We start from the raw sequence: 20,556 nt of genomic DNA, 5'->3' as shown, positions 1-20,556 counted from the left end.
CCTCTGGTCACACAAGGATACTACATTTCCCAGTTTCCCTTGCAGCTAGGGTGGGGCCATGTGACTAGGTTGTGGCCAATAGGATGTGGGGAGAAATGATCTATGATCCTTGCAGGACTAGCCTGAATGGAAGGAAACTGGATCCCTGAGTCACTCACTGCTTGGAGGAGAGCTACCAAGAAGACCTAATGTTGGCATTGAACTATGATGCACGAGAGACATAAATCTTTATTATGTGGAGCCCCTGAGATTTTGGGGGTTGATTGTTGCAGTGATTAGCTTTAATTAATCTCACCGATGTACCCTCCTCCTACTCACTGGCTAGACTCCCTCTCATCTACATCCCTATTGATGATGTCCCAAATGTGTGTTAATGTTGTCCAAGACCGACCTCTGTGCTCTGGTGCAGAAATATGTAACTCAAAGATAGAGTTTGGAATAAAGAAGAAAGATAGTTTATTACATTGCCAGGAAAAGGAGACTGCAGCAGGCTAAGGCCTTCAGAAACATCGTAATCCCCCTGGAAGAAGGGGCTTGGTGGGGGGGGGGGATTTATAGGGAAATTCAGGATCTAGCTGGTTTTGACAGAAATTGTATATAGGCTGCCAGCCTCGTGCCTCATGTCTTTAGGGTGGTATCACGTTCCTGAAATTAAAGGCCAAGAAGGGAGGAGGGGAGGTTTGCAGAAGAGAGGAAAAAGGTTACTTCATTTAAAATCCAGCCTCAAGGAAGCATTAGTGCAGCCATTTTGATTTTTGTTCAACCTTATGCTTTTAAGCAGTTTCATTAATGTGCCCTGAAATGGAGATATTCAGGGGAGAAATATCTACTATGTGTGTGGAGAGATATCACCTCTATTTTGGGGTTCCAGTTATAGGCAAAGATGAAAGTGACATGTTTATAGCCGTTTTTTTTTCATATGCTAGGCATTTTCACACATGTTAGTTCACTTAATCCTTTCAAAATCATGAGAGTTAGATATTATTTAGTATTCATTATTCCTGTTTTGCATGAGAAGACACTGTGGCTCAAAGAAATTAAATAACTCCTATCATCGCACAGCTGGGAAGCCATCAAGTTACTAATAATCTGGAGGGAGAGAGGTGACCCTCGGGTGAAAAACAGAAGACTTTCAAAACGGCGTATGAAGAAGACCAAGGCAATGTGAGGAAAGGCATTATCTGTTAATGCAGAGGGGACCCAGAGCAAAAGAGCTCCGAATTCTCAGAGAGCTTTGTCAGGCATCAGTAGAACACGTGTGTTCTCAGTGAAAACAATTTAAGAGAATAGAAGGTGATACTCTGCTGCTGTGGATGAGACACCGGAAGTTCACAGAGAGGAAATGCCACATCGAGGACATCTGGCTGGGAAGATGGGGCACTGGGATGGGAACCCGTGCCCACGTCCTTTGTCTTCTATGGAAAGTGTAAGTTCCCTTAGAAAGTGGTCAGCCCTTAATCAGAACTTCTAGAATCGTTCCAGCTTAATTTTATAAATAACCCACCACATGGCCACATTTCAACATTAGGGGAACCAAGCTTAGTGGTGGTGTGTGGGGGGGTGTCTGCATCTGTGATAGGTGGAGGGGGCTGACACATAAAAAGTTCCCAATTCTGACAAATTTCTCCACTCAAATGAAGTCATACCTTCACTTTGCTTCTAATATTTTTCATCACCGATTTAAGAACTATCAATATCAACCATTGACCTTAATTATTTTTTTCCTCCAGAATTATTAATTTTATAGCATGTGCCCAAGGAAAGTCCAACTAGCTACATGTCTTTCTTTGGTATCAACATGGGCTGAAGTGTGGGGTATTTGTGAGTGGGGGGGGGGTTGGAGATTTCTGGTGCTCAGGGTCACCAGACTTCTTCTCATTTTCATCAAATTCTACTATTCTACTACTTCCCTTTTTGTCACCAATTCTTTTCTGGGAAGCCAGGGTTGTTTGCCACTCCGGTGAGGGTTGAGCTGTCTGAGTTCCTGGAATGGGGCTGTTTCCAGTGTTTTCTCCTTGTCAGTGCCCAGTTTCCTCTTGAAAAAATTTATTATCAATCCTTCATCCTCTGCGTCAGCTTGGGCATTTGACAGATCCTTAGTTATTTCCACGCTTTGATACACTGCAGGAAGGAGTCTGGGTTCTCTCTGTTGCTGGGATTCTCACTGTAATTGGTTTAGGTCTTTAATCACGCAAACTTTTCTTCTGAATAATTCCATGGCAAGAGTGTGGAAGATGGCCGCAATGGTTTGACAGTTGTTTTAATTCACTAGAAACAAAACAATTGCCCTGAGCTCCAATGATTTCTCCTGTCCATCTCTGGTTGCGAAAGAAAATTGGAAATGGCATGGCCGAGCTGCCCACTGCTAGTTCAAACTCAAGGCTGGGGGCTCTGGGACACACTGCTGTAGGGAAAATGAGCTCACTTCTCTTTGCCCGAAGGATGGTAACACACTGAGGGGAAGCATTGCTGGTGGTCTGCAGATGTCCCCAGTCCCAGAGTATCCCTGGTGGGCAGGGATTCTGAAGCTCCAGGGACAGACAGAGGAGTAAGTATACTAGGGTGGGCTGTGGCACAGTCTGAGAGACCTGGGTTTGAATCTTGGCTCTGCCACTTACTAAAAGTAGGCTATTGAGCAAGTTACACATTCTGAGCCCTCACTTGGCTCACTGTGCTTGGGGCCATCATGTGTGTATATTACAGAAGACTGTTGGAGGATTGGCTAAAATAATGTCTGCAAAGTGCTTAGCACAATCCCTCATGTAGAGTAGGTATTCAGTGACTGTCAGACGTTGTTATCCACCATATTTTCTCACCAACCAAGTGATGCCACAAAGTTGGGCCTAAATAAGGCCTGCGGTGCACAAGTTAGACATTGATTAGAATTTCTACACCTCTTGGGGCACCTGGGTGGCTCAGTTGGTAGAGTGTATGACTTTGGCTCAGGTCATCATCTCGCAGCTCGTGAGTTCGAGCCCACATCGAGCTCTGTGCTGACAGCTCAGAGCCTGGAGCCTGCTTCAGATTCTGCATCTCCCTCTCCCTCTGCCCCTCCCCTGCTTGTTCTCTGTCTCTCTCTGTCTCTCAAAAACAAAAAAATGTTAAACAATTTAAATTCTACACCTCTCTATAATTCTCTTCCCACTCAAGCAGGTGCCTCCATCCCTAACCTTGTTCATCCTGAGCTTTGGTTTCCTCCCCCTCCTCCTCTTCCTTATCCTTCTTCCCCTCTTCCTTTCCTCCTCCTCTTTGCCCTTCTCCTCCCCACCTCCTTCTTGTTCTTGTTCTTGTTCTTCTTTTCCTCCTCTTTCTCCTCCCCCTCCTTCTTCTCACTTTGAAGTGAAATTGATGTAACATAAAGTGAACCATTTTAAAGTGAATCATTCAGTGGCATTGAGTACATTCACAATATTGTACAACCACACCTCTATGTAATTCCAAAACCTTTTGATCACCCCAAGAGAAAACTCTGTACCTGTTAAGCAGTTGCTATTTCCTCTGCCGCCTTCCCTAAGCCCCTGGTAACCACCAATCTGTGTTTTGTCTACATGGATTTCCTTAATCAGAATATTTCATATAAATAAAATATGTAGACTGTAGTGTCTGGCTTCTTTCACTCAGCATAATGTTTTCAAGTTTCATCCACGTTGTAGAATATGTCATTACTTCATTTCTTTTTATGAATGAATACTGTTCCATTATTCCATTGCATGGATATACCACATTTTGTTTATTCACTCATCCATTGCTGGACATTTGGGCTGCATACACCTTCTGGGGATTGTGAATAGCACTGCTAGGAACATGAGTGTACATGTACTTGTTTGAGTCTCTGTTTTCAGTTCTTTTGGGTATATGCTGGTTACCTATTTTAATTCAGCTCTGCCACGCATTTCTTTTTTGTTTTTAATTATTTTTTAAATGTTTATTTATCTTGGAGAGACAGAGAGAGACAGAGCACGAGCAGAGGAGGGGCAGAGCGAGAGGGAGACACAGAATCCGAAGCAGGCTCCAGGCTCTGAGCTGTCAGCACAGAGCCCGATGCGGGGCTTGAACTCACAAACCATGAGATCATGACCTGAGCTGAAGCTGGACGCTTAACCGACTGAGCCACCCAGGTGCCCCTTCCACGCGCTTCTTACCAGCACGTTTTCTTCAAGGAGCCATGACAGAGAGGTGAGGTATGAAGGCTCTGGTGCCAGGCTCTCTCCTCGGCTACTTACTAGTTGAGTGAGGGGCTTGACTTCTCTGCACCTCTGGTTCCCTTCTGTAAAATAGAGTCATAAACATTTCTTCCCTTACAGGAGGATTGTGATGATGAAATGGACTGATACCTGTGGAGCCCATAGTCTGTGCTTAGTGAACATTAGTCATCACTGCTAGCCTCTCCTTCCACTACTTCCTTCCTGGTGTCTCCCCCTTAAACCCCAGTTTTTTAGGGGCTCTCATATATTTCCTGGAGTACCAATGGCTGATGTTTCTTCTTGGACAAGGTGGCTGAGCTACTAGGCTCTCCCTTAACACTGGGGGTCTTGGGATGCTGGAGGACCAGGGTCTCTGAAACAGGAAGAAGCTTTAGAAGAGGTGGCCTTTCAGTGTATTCCTGCTAGACCATTAGGAGTCTGAAGCTGCTTTCTTCCTCTCTCCCCCCAAACCCCCAGGTCCTATGGCTCCAGTGTATACCTAGATTCCATATGACTATCTTCTCTCTAGGGGAGGTGTCCTTACTCAGAGTTGCCAGTTGACTCATAACTTTTTAATCTTCCTGTCATATCCCTGCTCAAGACTTATAATGGCTCCCTATTGCCCATTATACTAAGACTATTTCTCTACAACCTGATGAAGTAGGTAGCTCTGTCCCCATTTTATTTCTGTGTATTTGCTTGCAAAACAAGTGTCCACCCCCCCCTTTTTTTTTTTTGGATGAGAAATCTTCGACTCGGAGGCATAATTGTCAGGGTCACCAGCAAGTAAATTGAAGAGCTCAGATTTGAGCACGCTAGCCAGGCCCACCTGGTTTGTACACAGCCACCCACACTGGCCTTCTGATATCAAACCCAGCTGAATTTTCCTTGGTCCATTTTCATCCAATCTGTACTAAGCCAGTGAAGTCTCATCTTGCAGAGAGCACCTGCCAGGCTTGTTCTAGCCTCAGATCTCAGTGCCAGCTGTTCTGCTTATCTGGAACACCATACCTCCCACCTATGCCAATCCTGCCACCTGGCAGGCCTAATTCAAACCTCTCTTCCTTCACTAAAGTTGCCCACTGAGCTTTTCAATCAAGATGTTCTTCATTTTGGAATCTCCCATCCCTCTTAAAGTTGTTGCCTTTCGGGGCTTCAGCTCTCACAAGCATTGCCTTTGTGTGAGTTACAAGAAAGCATTCTTTCTAAGCTACTGAATTGCAAAGAAGATGTCCCCAATCACCTTCCCAGGTGTTCACTTTTGTGCAGTGTACAGACTGTACAACCACACTTGGCCAACTTGCCTACCGGACAGTTTCAAAAATGATTGTCTTCTGAGTGTAAAATATTCCTAAGATTATAAGAGTTCCACATTCATTCATTGTCTCTGACAACTAGTTTTTAAACTTCTTGAAGGCGGGAACCATAATTTATCCTTCTGTGTCCCACCGCCTCCCCATTTAAGACCTCAGTGTCCAGCTGATGCAGGGACTCTGAGCAAGTGCTGTGTTAACCCTTGGCTCTGAAAGGATCCAGCAAAACCCTTGCAGGTTAGATTTGACTGACACCCACAGGTGAGCTCAGGGACTCTGTCCCACTCCAGCCACATGGGTCATTGCATAGGTTTGGAACACACCTAGCCTATTCCTTCAAGTTCCTTCCTTTCTGGAATGCCGGCTCCTTCTCTATTTGGCCAGACAGACTTGGAGCTTTGTCAGCCCAGATGTCACTTCCTCTGGGAGCCTTCTCTTTCAGAAGCCTCTGTTGAAATCAATTTCTCCCTCCACCAATTCCCTCAGTGTTTTCCCTTCTAACCCACCATTCCTGACTCTCAGAAGTGTTTCTTCAGATGTAGCTCAAGTTTTCATTTCTCAAGTCAGTCGAAGAAAGACAAATATCATATGAATTCACTTATATTTCGAATTTAAGAAACAAAACAGATGAACATAGAGGAAGGGAAGAAAAAATAAGATAAAAACAGAGAAAGAGGCAAATGATAAGATACTCTTTTTTTAGGGGTGCCTGGGTGGCTCATTTGGCTAGGCTTCTGACTCTTGGTTTCTGCTCAGGTCCTGATCTCATGGTTTGTGGGTTTGAGCCCCGCATTAGGCTCCATGCTGATGGTGCAGAGCCTGCTTGTGATTCTCTCTCTCCCTCTCTCTCTGCCCCTCCCTGGCTCTCTCTCTCAAAATAAATAAACCTTAAAAAAGACTTTTTAAGACTTTTTTTTGAGATTTCTTTATTTTCAGAAAGAGAGAGAGAGAACATGAACAGGGGAGGGGCAGAGAGAGAGGGAGAAAGAGAGCATCCTAAGCAGGCTCCAACTGTAAGTGCAGAGCCTGGTGTGGGGCTTGAAGCCATGAACTGTGAGATCATGATCTGAGCCAAAGTCAAGAGCCAGACACTTAACCGACTGAACCATCCAGGCACCCCAACCATAAGAGACTATTAAATACAGAGAAAAAAACCTGAGGGTTGCTGGAGACAAGGTGGGTGGGGGATGAGCTATATGGGTGATGGGCATTAAAGAGGACACCTGTTGGGATGAGCACTGGGTGTTGTATGTAAGTGATGAATAACTGGGCTCTACTCCTGAAACCAATGCTATACTGTATGTTACCTAACTTGAATTTAAATAAATAAATAATAAAGTTTTCATTTCTGAAATCTGTTTGCATCAGGACGGTGTATCCCAAAATACACAGGAGCCTCATCTCCCCTTGTATACTAGGTTTTTTTGAGGACCGGACTTGTGCTGGCTGGGCACATAGTAGGCCCTCACTCAATGGCTGTTGAATTCGTTTCCAGCAGGGTGCCCTGGCTGCACACATTTGCCAGCAGTGCATCTTTATTCACAGAACAGAAACATTTGCATCCTTTCTATTAGCATTGCCTGACACATGGTTGACACATTTCCCAAGTTTTTTTCACCTCTTCTCTGGTTTTGTTTTCACAACTTGTATACTACGAGAAAAGAAATGATTATATCCATTTCACTCGTGAGGCACCTTAAGTCCAGGAGGCAGACTCATTGTCTCACTATCTGGTGACAGGGGCACACTGCCACTCGCTTGGGTGTCGCGAGCCCAATGGACCACTGGGGAATGGTGACAGTTTGGGTCTAGTTTCATCCTAACTCTTGCCTGAAGTTAACCATTCATTATCCTTCGAATTCCCACTGAGTGTGAGCCTTGAGGTCAGGGGGCTGACTAGGCGGGAGGACTGAGTAGCCTTGTCAACTCCGAAATCCTATGAGCACAACTCATTGGAATGATGTGTCAGAACCCTGCATCCTAGGCACCCAAAGGGATCATGCTTTTCTCACATCTACTCTCCATTTATTCATTCTTTTTGAGCATCTCTACCAGGGGCAGGCAGCCTATATATATTTGGAACTGTTTGGCAAATACCTTGTTATAGAGTGGTGGTTCTGTCTTGGCTGACGGTAGAGTCACCTGGGGCACTTTTAGAACCACCAACGCTTGGCGTCTTTCTAAGCTCCCTCCAGGTGACTCTTAAGGTCAGCCAATGTTGAGAATGGTTCTCAATGCTACTGATGGCCTGCGCTCATAGAGACTCTGGTTTAATTGGTCTGGGGATGGGAACCATTGGCAGGACTCTGTGTCTTGGGTCCACTGTGAAGAATAAGGCTAGGGGCGCCTGGGTGGCTCGGTCGGTTAAGCGTCCGACTTCGGCTCAGGTCATGATCTCGCAGTTCACGGGTTCGAGCCCCACAGTTCATGGGTTCGAGCCCCACATCAGGCTCTGTGCTGACCACTCAGAGCCTGGATCCTGCTTTGGATTCTGTGCCTCCTTCTCTCTCTGCCCCTCCCCTGCTCATGCTCTCTCTCTCAAAAATAAACATTAAGAATAAGACTAAATGACCATGGTCTTAGTGGGAAGAACCTTTCCATTCTAGCCCCAGCTGACAGCACATTCACCTGACGCTTCTCTAGAATCAGCCTTTGCTGGCTCTGATGCTCAACAACTGTATCATCTAAGGTAACTTTCCCTAACTTCTTTATGTATAAAACAAAGCCAAGAACTACTTGGAAGAACCTCGATGAGCACCCAATAGAATAAAAAAAATACATGTAAAATATATTTAAAGAACCCAGCACCATGCCTGGTGTATACCTGGCAGAGAAGGAGCCAAGCAGCCCCAAAGGAAAGGATCAAATCATTATCCTGCTTCTCATAGGAAAATTCTACATATCAACCACGTTTCTTGAGTACCTCCTATTTACAAAGAATAATGATATGATTTCTTTACCTTTTTCTCTCTGTGCATAGGAGGGAGAGATACAAAGATTAATGAAGGGATAATGTTGGTGAACTTTGGAGTGGCATGGGAAGATAGGAAAATACAGAACCACATGAAGTTCTCTATACACCACACACATCTATTTCTGTATCTGTATTTTCTAATACAGACCTGAATGAAGTACATGTGAATCAGAGATAAAATCAGGCTGTGTGAGCTCAGGAAATTTTCCCTGGGGAGATCAGGGATGCCCGGGGTAGCATTTGACCTGGGTTTCTTGAAAGGTGTGCATTTCCACAGGTGAGGAAGGACCAGAAAGCATTCTAAGCTGAGGGATAACCCGGACAGAGGTTGGGAGGCTGAGCTACGAATTTGCAGGCATCTGCTGAGAATCCATCAAGGGAAGGATTTGCCTGCTTTGCTCCAGAAGTTGAATGTTCAACCTGAAAACAAGTGGGGAATATTGGAAGTGGGCATCTTGGAGATGTGCTCTGGTTGGAGATTTCGTTTTGGTTCACTGATCCTGATGAGTTGGGAATGTGTTGGAAATGTCTCAGTCAGGCTATGACTCTCAATCTCTTCCTCCCCACCCTGCCCATGGCAGACACCCTATGAAGAGCAGCTGAGCCGATTTCCTGGGTTCTGCTTTCTAATCTGTATTCCAGGTATGACAAACAGGACGTGTCCTCTTGCATTGCTCCCGGAGTCTGTTTATTAAATTAGTTTGGAGTGCTGCCCCATCGGATTATCTGCTTAGCTTTGTGTTTTGGTCTCTCTCCTGGAAAGTGTCTTAGATTATCCTCCCTCCCTCCTTCCCCCCGCAGTGTGGACTCAAATTCCCCTGATCTGAGAGCAGAGTGTGGATATTTTTGGGGGTGTATCTTGGCCTAGGGTCTTTCACAATTGGGAGATTGGAGACTGAAGGATCTGCTGAGTGGATGTTACTGTGGTCTGGGCTGAGAAGATGAGGGCAGGGACTGGGGCTTGTCACAGGGCTGCAGGGCTGCGGGGAGAGAGCACTGCATGGAAGAGACACCAAGACGTTGGAACTGACAAGGCTATAATTTGCCTGTGTCTTAATTATGCACCCAGCTTATCTTTCTGAACATCTGGTCTCCTGACTCACTGCCTGTTTTCATTCATTCATGATGGTCTGAAGTCTTGGAAACATTACCTATGATCTGAGTCATCAGGAGTGATCACCTAGAGTGGGTTTTGGAAGGCTGGTGTCAAGCCAGTATTTCAATACTGATGCTTCTCTTATTTAAAACAGGGATATTTGTTATTCAAATGCTAGACCTGGTTAACTGAAAATTTGGGGAAGGAAAATGGCCCGGAGACATTCTGAGACCATCCAAAAAAGTTACTGTGCACAAAGATTGGGATGTGATTCCGAAAAGAGAAGACTGATGAGATAATACTGGTCTCTGGGGTCCCACGGACGCACCTTACAGGCAAGCCTTTCTCTGAGCAGGTCCTTCAGACAGGCATGTGGTTCCCAACTTTGCAGCACGTTGGAATCATCTGGGGATTTTTACAAACACCAACAGTTGGCTTCCACTCTGACATTCTGACTTCAGTCGTACCCAGTGCAGCCTGGGCAAACAGGTTTTTAAAACATCCCAGGAGAGTCTAGTGTGTAACAAAGATTGGAGGCTCCAGAGTAGGAGGGAGTGGAAGTGAGCAATTTCCAGTAACTCCTCACTTGAGTGAGCCCCAGAATCACCTGGAGGACTTGTGTAAACACACGCAGTTGGGCTCCTACCCCTAGAGTGCAGTCTGAGAATTTGCATTTCCACCCGGTTTCCCTGTGATGCTGAAAGGGCCACACTTGGAGAACCACTGGCTTAAAAGAGCGGGGTCTGGCTTTGCTGTTTGTGAGCTGTGTGACCCTGTGTCACCCAGTCTTAAGAAGTGCAGTTTCTGCTTTTATAACACACAGCAGCAATGGTGATTATCTGGCGGGTCTCTCTGTAGGTGAAGCGAAATGACATTTGTAAGTTGTTTAGCACAAGGCTTGGCCCACAGGACACGTGCAGCCCACGGTAGACTTTATTGGGGTGTTTCCTTATGTTCAACCGTGCCAGCCGGTGGATGATGTCCAAGTGAGTTTCTGCTCCTGCGGGTCCTACTTTCAGGCTTTCTGGAAGAGGAAAACAGTCATTCTCCTGAGCTATGAGTGCTCTGGGGTCCAGCAGGGTAAGGACCCACCCTGGGGGCGCTGGCATATGTTAATTGAGGATTCTCAGTCAAACCTTTCGGCCTAAGCTGGGTGCCTATGGGCTGCGATGGAGGACTGCTCTCCTGACCAAAGTCCATGTTACATTCCAGACACATTTAGTGCAGCGAGTTGTGGCTGTCCCGGCGTCACCATGGAAACCAAACTGCTACCGAGGGAGGTGGGCACCAGGCTCTAAATCCTGTTGGACACCACAGAAGGTGTCCTTGAGAGGGGCACTGGGGATCTCCACACCAGGTCTTCTCTTTTTCTCATGCAATTTGCCCAGCATTCTCTTCTCCATATATTTACCTCCCCTCCCCATTTTGCCAAGGAGGGAACTCGGGCATGGCATGCATATCCCTGCATGTAAGCCTGCAGCTCTGCCCGCAACCCAGCACTGCTGGCCACCTCCTTTCTGAGCACCCACGCACTTCACGTGGATAAATCTTTTTTTGTTTCTTCATGGCTTTACAGGTCAACTCTCACGGGCTTTTTGATATTTTTAAAATTTTTCTATTTTTTTTCCCTTAGAGTGGTACAAATCTAGCTAATCTTTATTGTTTCCACATGGTTTGAGGGCAAAGTGCCTCTATTTCTATTTTGTAGTTTGGGCGACCCGGTGAGTGGGGAGAAGGCACATTTGGGACGGGGCCAAGGAGCTGGGAGACCGGTGAGTTCACTCCATTTCCGGTTCTGTGTGGCCAGAGTGAAATTCTTCCTGTGCCCAGGGACCCTACGGTGTCAGGCCTGGATTTTCTTCTGCTCTCCCTGGACTGAGAGCTGAATGAGAGCAGAGTTAGGGAATGACAGTGGAGAGGCCATGGGAGATTGCCATGCCCACGTTCTTTCTAGATAAGGACAGTGTCCCAGGAAGGGGAGTTGATTTGTATCACAGAGGATGCCAGTAATGGAACAGAGTCTAGAAGCCCTGGCCCATTTTCTTCCTCACTGGTGCTCCTTCTGTGCCCTGACACACGTCAGGCATTTACCTATATGCAGTCTGCGGGGTACCTGTTACTCTTGTTTGATATTAATTGATGGCTTTTTTGTGACTGGTGCTGACCCCTCCTTGTAGAGGGAGGTATGGTATGGTCCAGAGAAACCCTGACAGGGGAGCCACACACGCGGCCTCTAGGCACCATGTATAGAACCGTCACTGGTATTGGGCTAGCTGTTTAAAGGAGCTGTGTTGCATTTAAGCCTCCCACCTCACAGAGGCGGTTACTAGTATCCCCAACATACAGATCAGAGAAGTAAAGCAACTTGCCTAGGGTCACACAGCAGGCAGACAAGTGACAGAGTGAAGGTCTGAAGCCAAGTTTGGTTGATTTACCAATATTCCCCAACCACTATATGAAACGTTGCCTGACCTTGCTGGCTAGGGAAGGTTCCGACTCGGAGAGAAAGCAGCAAGCTGCCACCTGCCTACCCTAAACCTTTGCAGATTTGGTGTTCTGGAAAAATACATTTGCTTGGAAACAGGCTCACATGTCATCACGCCTAAGGCCACCATCTAACTAACATTGGTGTAAAAAGTGAAAAAAATTCAATTAAGCGTATTATTTCAAGTATGAGCCATCTGGCTGTTCTTATTTTTATTTGTTTGTTTATTTTTGTCGTTAATATGGCTAATGCGTCACTTGGCTGAAGCTTCCCATGTGTTTGCGAAGTTTCCCATTCGCACAGCCCCTTTATGCCTGTGCCTTCCCTCCTTCAGGAGACCGTGACAGAAAGGAGAGACGCGAGTTATTTTTAATTTCGCCACTGAACGAACATCCAGATCTTCCCTTCCAGCAGCTAAGCTTATATGTTTTCTCAACAGGGTATTAATTACCCGGCTCTGGGAATGGCCAGCCAGGCTGCTCTGAGGCTCTGCTGCCCTGCCAGCCACAGCGCAATTGCTCACAGACACAGCAGGATGCAGAGGCTTCAGCAGGGAGCATCCTCCTGCTCAATAAAGGCAGACATGGGTACCGGGTAACTTGTTAAACACATTTATTGATTTCTTGACAGTAACCAAACACAGTGAGTGACCATTATAAACAAGGAAAGAAAGGCATTCGTTTGTATTTTGTGAGATCCGGCTGCACCTGGAGAGAAAAGACACCCCCTTCCCAGGAATTTACAAGGCAAAGTGCATTCCTTCAAGGGAACATCACAGGGGGGATGGCAGTTTTGAAACGCAAGAAATCTGTCGCCTGCTATCTCAGGCTGAAGCTCACCTTGTATGAATGATCGAGCCATGGAGTGGAATTAAAGTTATACTTGCTTAGCAAATGCATTCCTGATTGCCACAAACTCAGTAAAAACTGGCTGCAAACGAACGGAACAGGTAGATGAAGGAATAAGTGAAATCAAAGAATGCAGTTGCATGGAACTGAGGCTTCGCCTGTAAGGAAGGAGAACAGACCAAAGCCAGAAAAATGAAATGAACTCGTTAAACACATTTATTGAGCTGTTAACAATAACCAAACACAATGTATGACCTTTGGAAAACAAGAAACAGTGAATGGATCGATTCTGATCTTGGCAAATCCTACTACAGATATGTGACAAAGAGGGGAAATAATTCCATTTCTTTATAGTCTGCAGTGATATATATACAATGTGTATCTCTTCAATGTCTGTCCTTTTCTTTTTAAATTTTTGAGTAAACAGAAGAATCATAATCTAGAAATAAGTGTCCTTGGCCAACTTTGTCCTGGTTCACCTGTCACCAGCACCCTCAGAGGATCCTAGGACACCACCCGAGATCACTTGATGCCAAGAACAAAGTCCACTTGATGCTGTCGGAGCTGTGTTTCCTCCTCTCTCTCTTTTGGAAGAATTTTGTATGTACAAAGGCTGAAAAGTCTCATTGGGTAGATTTATTAGTTCAGGAAAACAGTATCAAAATTGTAATTAGGTTAACTGGTTATTTTCTTCTAAGACCTCTTATGAATGAGCCTGTTTTTTTTTCTGAAACTTGACTTCCCATCTTGGAGGCCATGTAAGTGTGTCTGTGTGTGGATACGTTTGCGTGTGTCCATGTGTGTGTGTGAGTGCTTGTGTGTGTGTGTTGGTGGGTGTGTATAAGAGATGTGTTCCTCTGGCATGGTGTTGCAGACACTTTTCATGAAGAAAGGGCCAATCCAAAGAGTGGATGAGGCTTGAGGGAGGGAAGGAGAGAGAAGAAAGAAGGGGTATCTAGGTTACATCAATTCACAGTTGTAGCATTTCTTCTTGAGATTCTTCTTGGCCTTGTTCCCTACTTGAGGAGCCATTCATTTACTGGAAAGAAAAAAAAAAACACAGACACACACAGTACAAAACAAGGCATAGTTGAATTAATGTGAATGAAGTTGGGGGGGAGGTTACTCCAAAGGGGAAGGGACAGTTCTGGGAATTGTATGTATGTATCCCAACTACCTCTTCCACTTCCTCATAAACCTCTAGGCCTGAGCTCTCCAATACGTTTGTTACCACTCACACGTGGCTAACATTAATTAAAATTAATTAAAATGAAATAAAACTAAAAATTTAGTGTGTATCATCGTACTAGCCATGCTTCAAATGTTTGACAGCCACATGTGGCTAGTCGCGACCATACTGAACAATGTAGATATAGAACATTTCCATAGTCACAGAAAACTCTAGTGGATGGCAGTGCTCGAGACCAGGGGTGGGCAAATGACAGCCCATGGGCCAAATACAGCCTGTGATCTGTTTTTGTAAATAAAGTTTTATTGGAACATGGCCACACCCATTAATTTACATAATGTCTATGGCTGCTTTCACACTACAACATAAGAGTGTAGCAGAGACCATATGACTCAAAAGCCCAAAGTATTTAACAGCTGGCCCTTTACAGAAAAAGTTTGTGATCCCTGCTCCAGACTGTAAGCTCTGCATGGGTCATATCTGTCTTCCTCACCACTGTATTCCCATCACCTAGCTAAGTATGTGCCTGGCACCTAGTAGGTGCACAACAACTAGGTGTTGAATAAAGGGAAGGTTCAATGAATGAGTTGAGTATTTTTCTGGTAGTTCTGGCTAGAAGGGAACAGAAAATTGTAGTTTGGACACTCTGCATATATCTGACAGAGAAAAAAGAGGGAAATGTGGGGGAAGCAGGAGAGCTCAAGTGGGGGACCTCGGGGCAGCAGTGGTAGTTGCTTCTAAAAGCTGCCTGATAACATCCGTAGCTCCCACATTTGGGCAGCACATTATTGCTACAAAGGGCTTCCCCACCCAGGCTCTCATTTGCTCCTCACAAGTCATGAAGTAGATGGTATAGGGACTGTCATGAAAAAAGCCAGGCCCTGGGGGAAATGACTGTTGGGTTTACATGGCTTGATAGTGACAGAACCAGGCCTGTAGCTCAGGTGTGTGGATTCCCTGCTGAAGGCATCTGCATGACTTTCTTCTGTCTCCATCTTCCTTTCCATGTTGAGGGTTTACCACAACGGCTGGCAGTTACTGAGCATGCATAAGGGAAGAGAGGGAGCTGGATATGGACAACAGGGTTATAGGAGGCAGGAGTCATCTTAAATGTTCTGTTCTGTCCTGTTCTAACAAATAACACTGGAAAATCAGCCTCGCTGGGCCCTTGGTAAAATGGCAATAAAAACCTTGCCTTACGGCTAAGCGAAATCAGTCAGAGAAAGACAGACACCATATGATGTCACTCATATGTGGAATTTAAGAAACAAAACAAACAAGCAAAGGGAAAAAGAGAGGGGGGCGCAAACCAGGAAACAGACTCTTAACTACAGAGAGCAAACTGATGGTTACCAGGGCGGCGGGGGGGGGGGGGGGGGGGGAGGGGTAAGTGAGGGGTAAGTGGGGGGATGGGTGAAATAGGTGACGGGGATTAAGGAGTGCACTTGTTGTGATGAGCACAGGGTGACGTACGGAAGTGTTGAATCACTATACCATATACCAGAAACTAATATTACACTATAGGTTAACTAACTGGAATTTAAGTAAAAACTGAAAGAAATAGAAAAAGGAGAAAAACCTCCCTGGTTCCCATAAGTTTAAAGTGATATGGCACTGTAGATTCTAGAAGCTTAAATAAGGTCTGCAATTTTGGGAAATGTCCTTAGTGTAATGACTTGTAACTATTTATATAAAAAATGTATATAACCCTACACCAAATGTTCCTTCATGGGAGCACTCTCTTCTTTGTGAAGATTGTATATACCTGGCAGCTGTCCTAACTTGGGCTCCGATAAAACTTTCTTCCTTCCTTCCTTCTTTCCTTTTTTTTTTTTAATGCTGTCTTGCTTGAACCAGAAGGGATTTGAAGGTTTGAGCATTCCCCCCACCCCCGGCGCCCCTGCCTCACCTCTCTATCTCTATCTTTCCTTTCTCTTTCTTTCTTTTTCTTTCCCTATCTATCCCTATCCCTATCCCTAACTCTATTGCTATCTCTAATATCTCTCTCTATCTCTACCTCTTTCTCTTTCTCTCTCTCTCTCTCTTTCTCTCTCTCTCTCTCTCTCTAATCTCTATCTCTAATGATATATAGGTTTTACCAACAGGAAAACACGATACAAATGGAAGGTGGTGGTCTCATCGTCATTTGTAATCATGGTTCTTATATTGGGAGCTAACACCAGGCCTTTAAGAGCCAGCCTAAACAAGATGGCTGAGCTCTGGCTGGGGTCGACTGCCCTCAGAGCCACTGCACCCACCTCTATACTGAAGCTTCTGGGCTCGGTTGTTTGGACAGTCCTTCCCCTGTAAACTGAAGTTGATGTTGGTGCGGATGCAGCGGTTATTGAGCGGCTGCACAGGCCTGAAGTTGTCACTCATGCTCAGAAAGATCTGAGATGGCTGATTCTGGCTGAGCAGGCGTAAGGAATGCATCTGTGGAGAGAGACACAGCTGAGTCCAACCCATTCTCCTAAATGCACTAGGGAAAAAGGAGGACCGCGTAGACTGTGGCCACGCCTGGTGGTACTGGCTGCCTGGGAGAGGGCGTGTGAGCCCTGCAGAGACCCTTGTTTCATGGATTCAGTTGTGCTGCAGGCCCACTGATGCCTCCGTGCATGGAGTGAGCCTTGCTTCTATCTGACTAGGTCATACATGGCTCTGAACAAGTCCTTTTGCTCTCTCTTATCCTCAAATACACTCTCTGTCAAAGGAGGAAATCTATCTAGTTGTTCTCCAGTGTCCTTTTTTTTCTCTGACACCTCATGGTTTGATAACTTTCACTAATTCAGGGAATCATTCCCCCACATGGGTATTAGCCAAACGGTAGTGATTGGTCCCAGGGTCGGAGCTACATTACGCTGGATCAGTCTGGTTCATTTTCTGTGACTATCAGGACAAGGTGGCTGGACTAAAGCATTTTCCACCATGTTCCACCCCAGGACTGTGAAGCAAAGGAAGAGTCTCCAACAGAAAAGAAGAATAAAGCATATGTGCAACAAGGAGCAGAGAAGAACAGGGAGGATGGACTTCTCGTGAATTCCTGACATCAATTTCTGATCTCAACTTCCATGAGATGCCCCCATATCTCTTGAATACATCCTTTTCCCTAAGTTTAAGTCATCTGGAGGGGGTGGCTTGTCACCTAAAGAATCCCAATCACTACAGATAGGATCAGAGCCTTCAAATGGTTCAGACTGTTGGCTTGTGAGAACATATTCTGTCAAGGAGACTGGATAAGGAGATTGGATTCCACTTCCTTTGCTCATCTATCTTCCTTTTGAGTTTTTATAGACACTCACCATCAGAGAAGTCCAAACTCGAACAGATGTAATTTGCCCCCCTCGTTATAAAGAGGAGGAGTATTCCCTTCACATAAGTGGGGGTGACAGCTTTAGGAGCACACAGTTGAGCCATTAGCAAAGCTGGCACCACGTGGCCAGTGGTTCTCATGCAGTTCAGAGGAATGCTAGTCCCGTGAGGTGCTCTAAAAAATTCCACATTCAAATAGGTTCGTGAAATGCTAAACATCCTGTGCCTTCCCTTGGAGACGGACACATGTATTATTAATTTAAAGGCCCTGAGAAGTTTCCCAATAAGAAAATCTATTTAACTTTTTTTTTTTAAATGCAGCTTTTTCAAACATATTTCTACATATCCATTTTGCTCACTTGCTGTCTGAACATCACAGCTGTCACACTTTGGGAACCCTGCTCTCTTTTCTCATTCAGACAGGTGGGATGGTTTTATCTATAATTAGTTCATGCTAAGCCTTTTCAGAGGCTGGTTCTTCAAACACAGGTGTGGTGATTTCAATTGTGTACCCCCAGAATTCATAAATTGAAGTCCTAACCCCAGCACCTCAGAATGTGACTTTATTTGGAAATGGGGTCATTACAGATGTAATTAGCTAAGGTCATAAGGTGGGCCCTGATTCATTATGACTGGTGGCCTTATAGAAAAGGGGATTCGGACAGAGACACAGAGGAAGAACGCCATGTAAAGATGAAGGCAGAGCGGGCAATGCTTCTACAAGCCAAGGAGCACCAGAGATTGCCAGCAACCCACCTGAAGGACAGGTGCGGAACAGTTTCTTCCTTACATCCCTTGGAATGGATCAACCCTGCTGACACCTTGATCTTGGATTTACAGCTTCCAGAGCTGTGAGGCAGTACATTTCTGTTGTGTAAGCCACCAAGTCTATGATGCTTCATTGAAGCAGTCCTAGCAAACTGATAGAACAGGCGCTCCACAAACCCAGTCGGTCTTTATACCGTCTTCCCCATGAGCTAAAAGACCCTGGAAAAGCTCACCTGCATCCTGGTTATGTACACAGGTTTGTTCATTATTATCCAACTTGCTGTCTCATAGCAGGGTGGGATAGTCATCGACCCATCATAAGTAATGAAACTAGAGGTCTCTGGATATAGTTCCTCTATATTAAGTCCCTGTAGTAAATATGCATCATCTAGAGAAGAAAATAAGAAAGATTTGAGTTAGGTTTCTTGAGAAAGTGTGATATTGCTGATAATTGTTTTTTTTTTCTTTTTCTTTTCAGATTCCAGAAGACCGTATCTGCTAGGACAGGCTATAGTAATGAACAGCCTCCTGCCCCCACCCCCCCCATCTCAGTTATTTTTAAATTTTTTAATGTTTTATTTATTTTCAAGACAGAGAGAGACAGAGCATGAGCAGGGGAGGGGCAGAGAGAGAGGTAGACACAGAATCTGAAGCAGGCTCCAGGCTCTGAGCTATCAGCACAGAGCCTGACGCAGGGCTCAAACCTACGAATGGTGAGATCATGACCCGAGCCAAAGTTGGACACTCAACTGACTGAGCCACCCAGGCTCCCCATGAATCTCAGTTATTTTAAACAACAAAGGTTTATTTCTTGCTTGTGTACATGTTCACCCTAGGTTGGCTGGGAGCTGCCTCCATGTCACTGCTGTTCACACTCAGGGACTTGGGCCCATAGAGCAGCTGCCATTTAAGACCCTTGTGAGTAGCAATGATAGAAAGCAAGCATGATGAAGCATATGTTGTCTCTTAAAACTTCCATCCTAGAAGGGACACATGTCACTTCTGCTCACACTTTGGCAGCCCAAGAAGTAACATGGTCAAGGTTGACATCGGGGATTCAAAGAAGCACATTTCTCCAGCAGGATGGGGGCAATGAATACTGGTGAACAGAAATGTGGTCACTACAAGGACACAGGAAAGAACCAAGTCTGTGGTGATGGCCCCTGAGACCTAGACCCATAGCATTATAGTCATAATGAAATATACAATTAAAGGCTTCAGGACCTATTGAAACATCGCCTGGTCACCATTCTTATTTGTTTACATTTCTCAATTAAAAGGACGTTAAGAAAACACTTTTAGAAAGAAAAGCAAATCAGGCCAGATCCTACCATGAGATTCAACAGTTAAGTTCAACAATGGATTTCATTTTTGTGGATCTCCTCTCTATCGGGCCCATGTACATAGCCTTTTCTCTTTTTACACGTATTTGAGGTAGTCACACTCATATGTATTTTAGTATTAAATATGCTTTTTCAGTTATAAAAGTGACATAAGTATATATCAGACTATATGGAAAAAAGAGAGAAAACGAGAGGATAATAAGCACCTCGATCAACTAAAAACAATTGCCGTTTTGGTTTGTTTCATTCTGATTTTTAAATTCAACACACTGGTTGTACTTTGTAAACACTGAATGTACTGAAGTTTTCAAATATCCACAAATTCCAATGAGCCTCTCTCACTCCTATCCTCTATGATCCCTCCCCTTCTTTCTGTGCACTCTTACTCTCTTCTCCTGGCTTCCAAAATGCCATGCTTGGTATTCCTATTTTTTTTTTTTGGTCATTCCTTCTCAGGTTCTGTTGCTGGCTCCTGATTTTCCACCTACTTCTCTCTGTGTTGACATTTATTGGGGGACATGTCCAAGGCTTCCCCTCCCCCACTCTACAGTGAGAAGACCATTTACATTCATGGCTTCCACTGCCCTCTCTATCCTGGTGATTCCAGATCTAAGTGTCCAGGGGTCTTGCATTCCCAGTTTATCATAAGTGTCCACCACTGTGGCCAGTCCAGGAGGCCCAGAGAATGCACGACAGGAACCCAGTGCCTGGCAGGTGGAGGGATGAGCCTGGTTCCTCCAGTCCTCCTAGATCCTCTCATCCACGTTTCTAATGCCCAGTGGAAAAGGACTAACTCTTCAATAGTCGACATCATCTCTCAGGTTTAGTACTGTGCACATATAATGCTAAAAAAAGGACTTTCATATACAGCTGGAAACTCACAGTGACCTGTAAAACTGGTCAGGCGGATAATAATTCCTCATTGACAAGAAGCTTAAGATCAGAGAGGCACAGTAACATGCCTAAGGTCACAGAGCTTGCTGGTGACTTCAGAGTGCGAACTGGAAGCCAGCTTTCCTGACTTCCAGACCAAAGTCATTCATTCAC

General features: G+C 45.1%; 1 protein-coding gene across 1 annotated transcript in view; it reads right to left on the bottom strand.

Moving 5' to 3' along the window:
- Positions 1–12,647: 12,647 nt before the first annotated feature.
- The window catches only part of CA10 (carbonic anhydrase 10), a 485,650-nt gene continuing 477,741 nt past the window's right edge, over positions 12,648–20,556 (bottom strand). The window contains exons 7-9 of the mRNA XM_030296817.1: positions 18,400–18,554; positions 16,348–16,522; positions 12,648–13,939 (exon numbers count right to left, since the gene is read on the bottom strand). Of these exons, the coding sequence (XP_030152677.1) occupies positions 13,917–13,939; positions 16,348–16,522; positions 18,400–18,554 (353 nt within the window). The 3' untranslated portion in view covers positions 12,648–13,916. The remainder of the gene's footprint in view (positions 13,940–16,347; positions 16,523–18,399; positions 18,555–20,556) is intronic.

Source organism: Lynx canadensis, chromosome E1 (assembly GCF_007474595.2).
Source record: "Lynx canadensis isolate LIC74 chromosome E1, mLynCan4.pri.v2, whole genome shotgun sequence".
NCBI classification, from domain to species: domain Eukaryota; kingdom Metazoa; phylum Chordata; class Mammalia; order Carnivora; family Felidae; genus Lynx; species Lynx canadensis.
The sequence above is the reverse complement of the archived record's forward strand: the minus strand, read 5'-3'. Positions and strand labels throughout refer to the sequence as shown.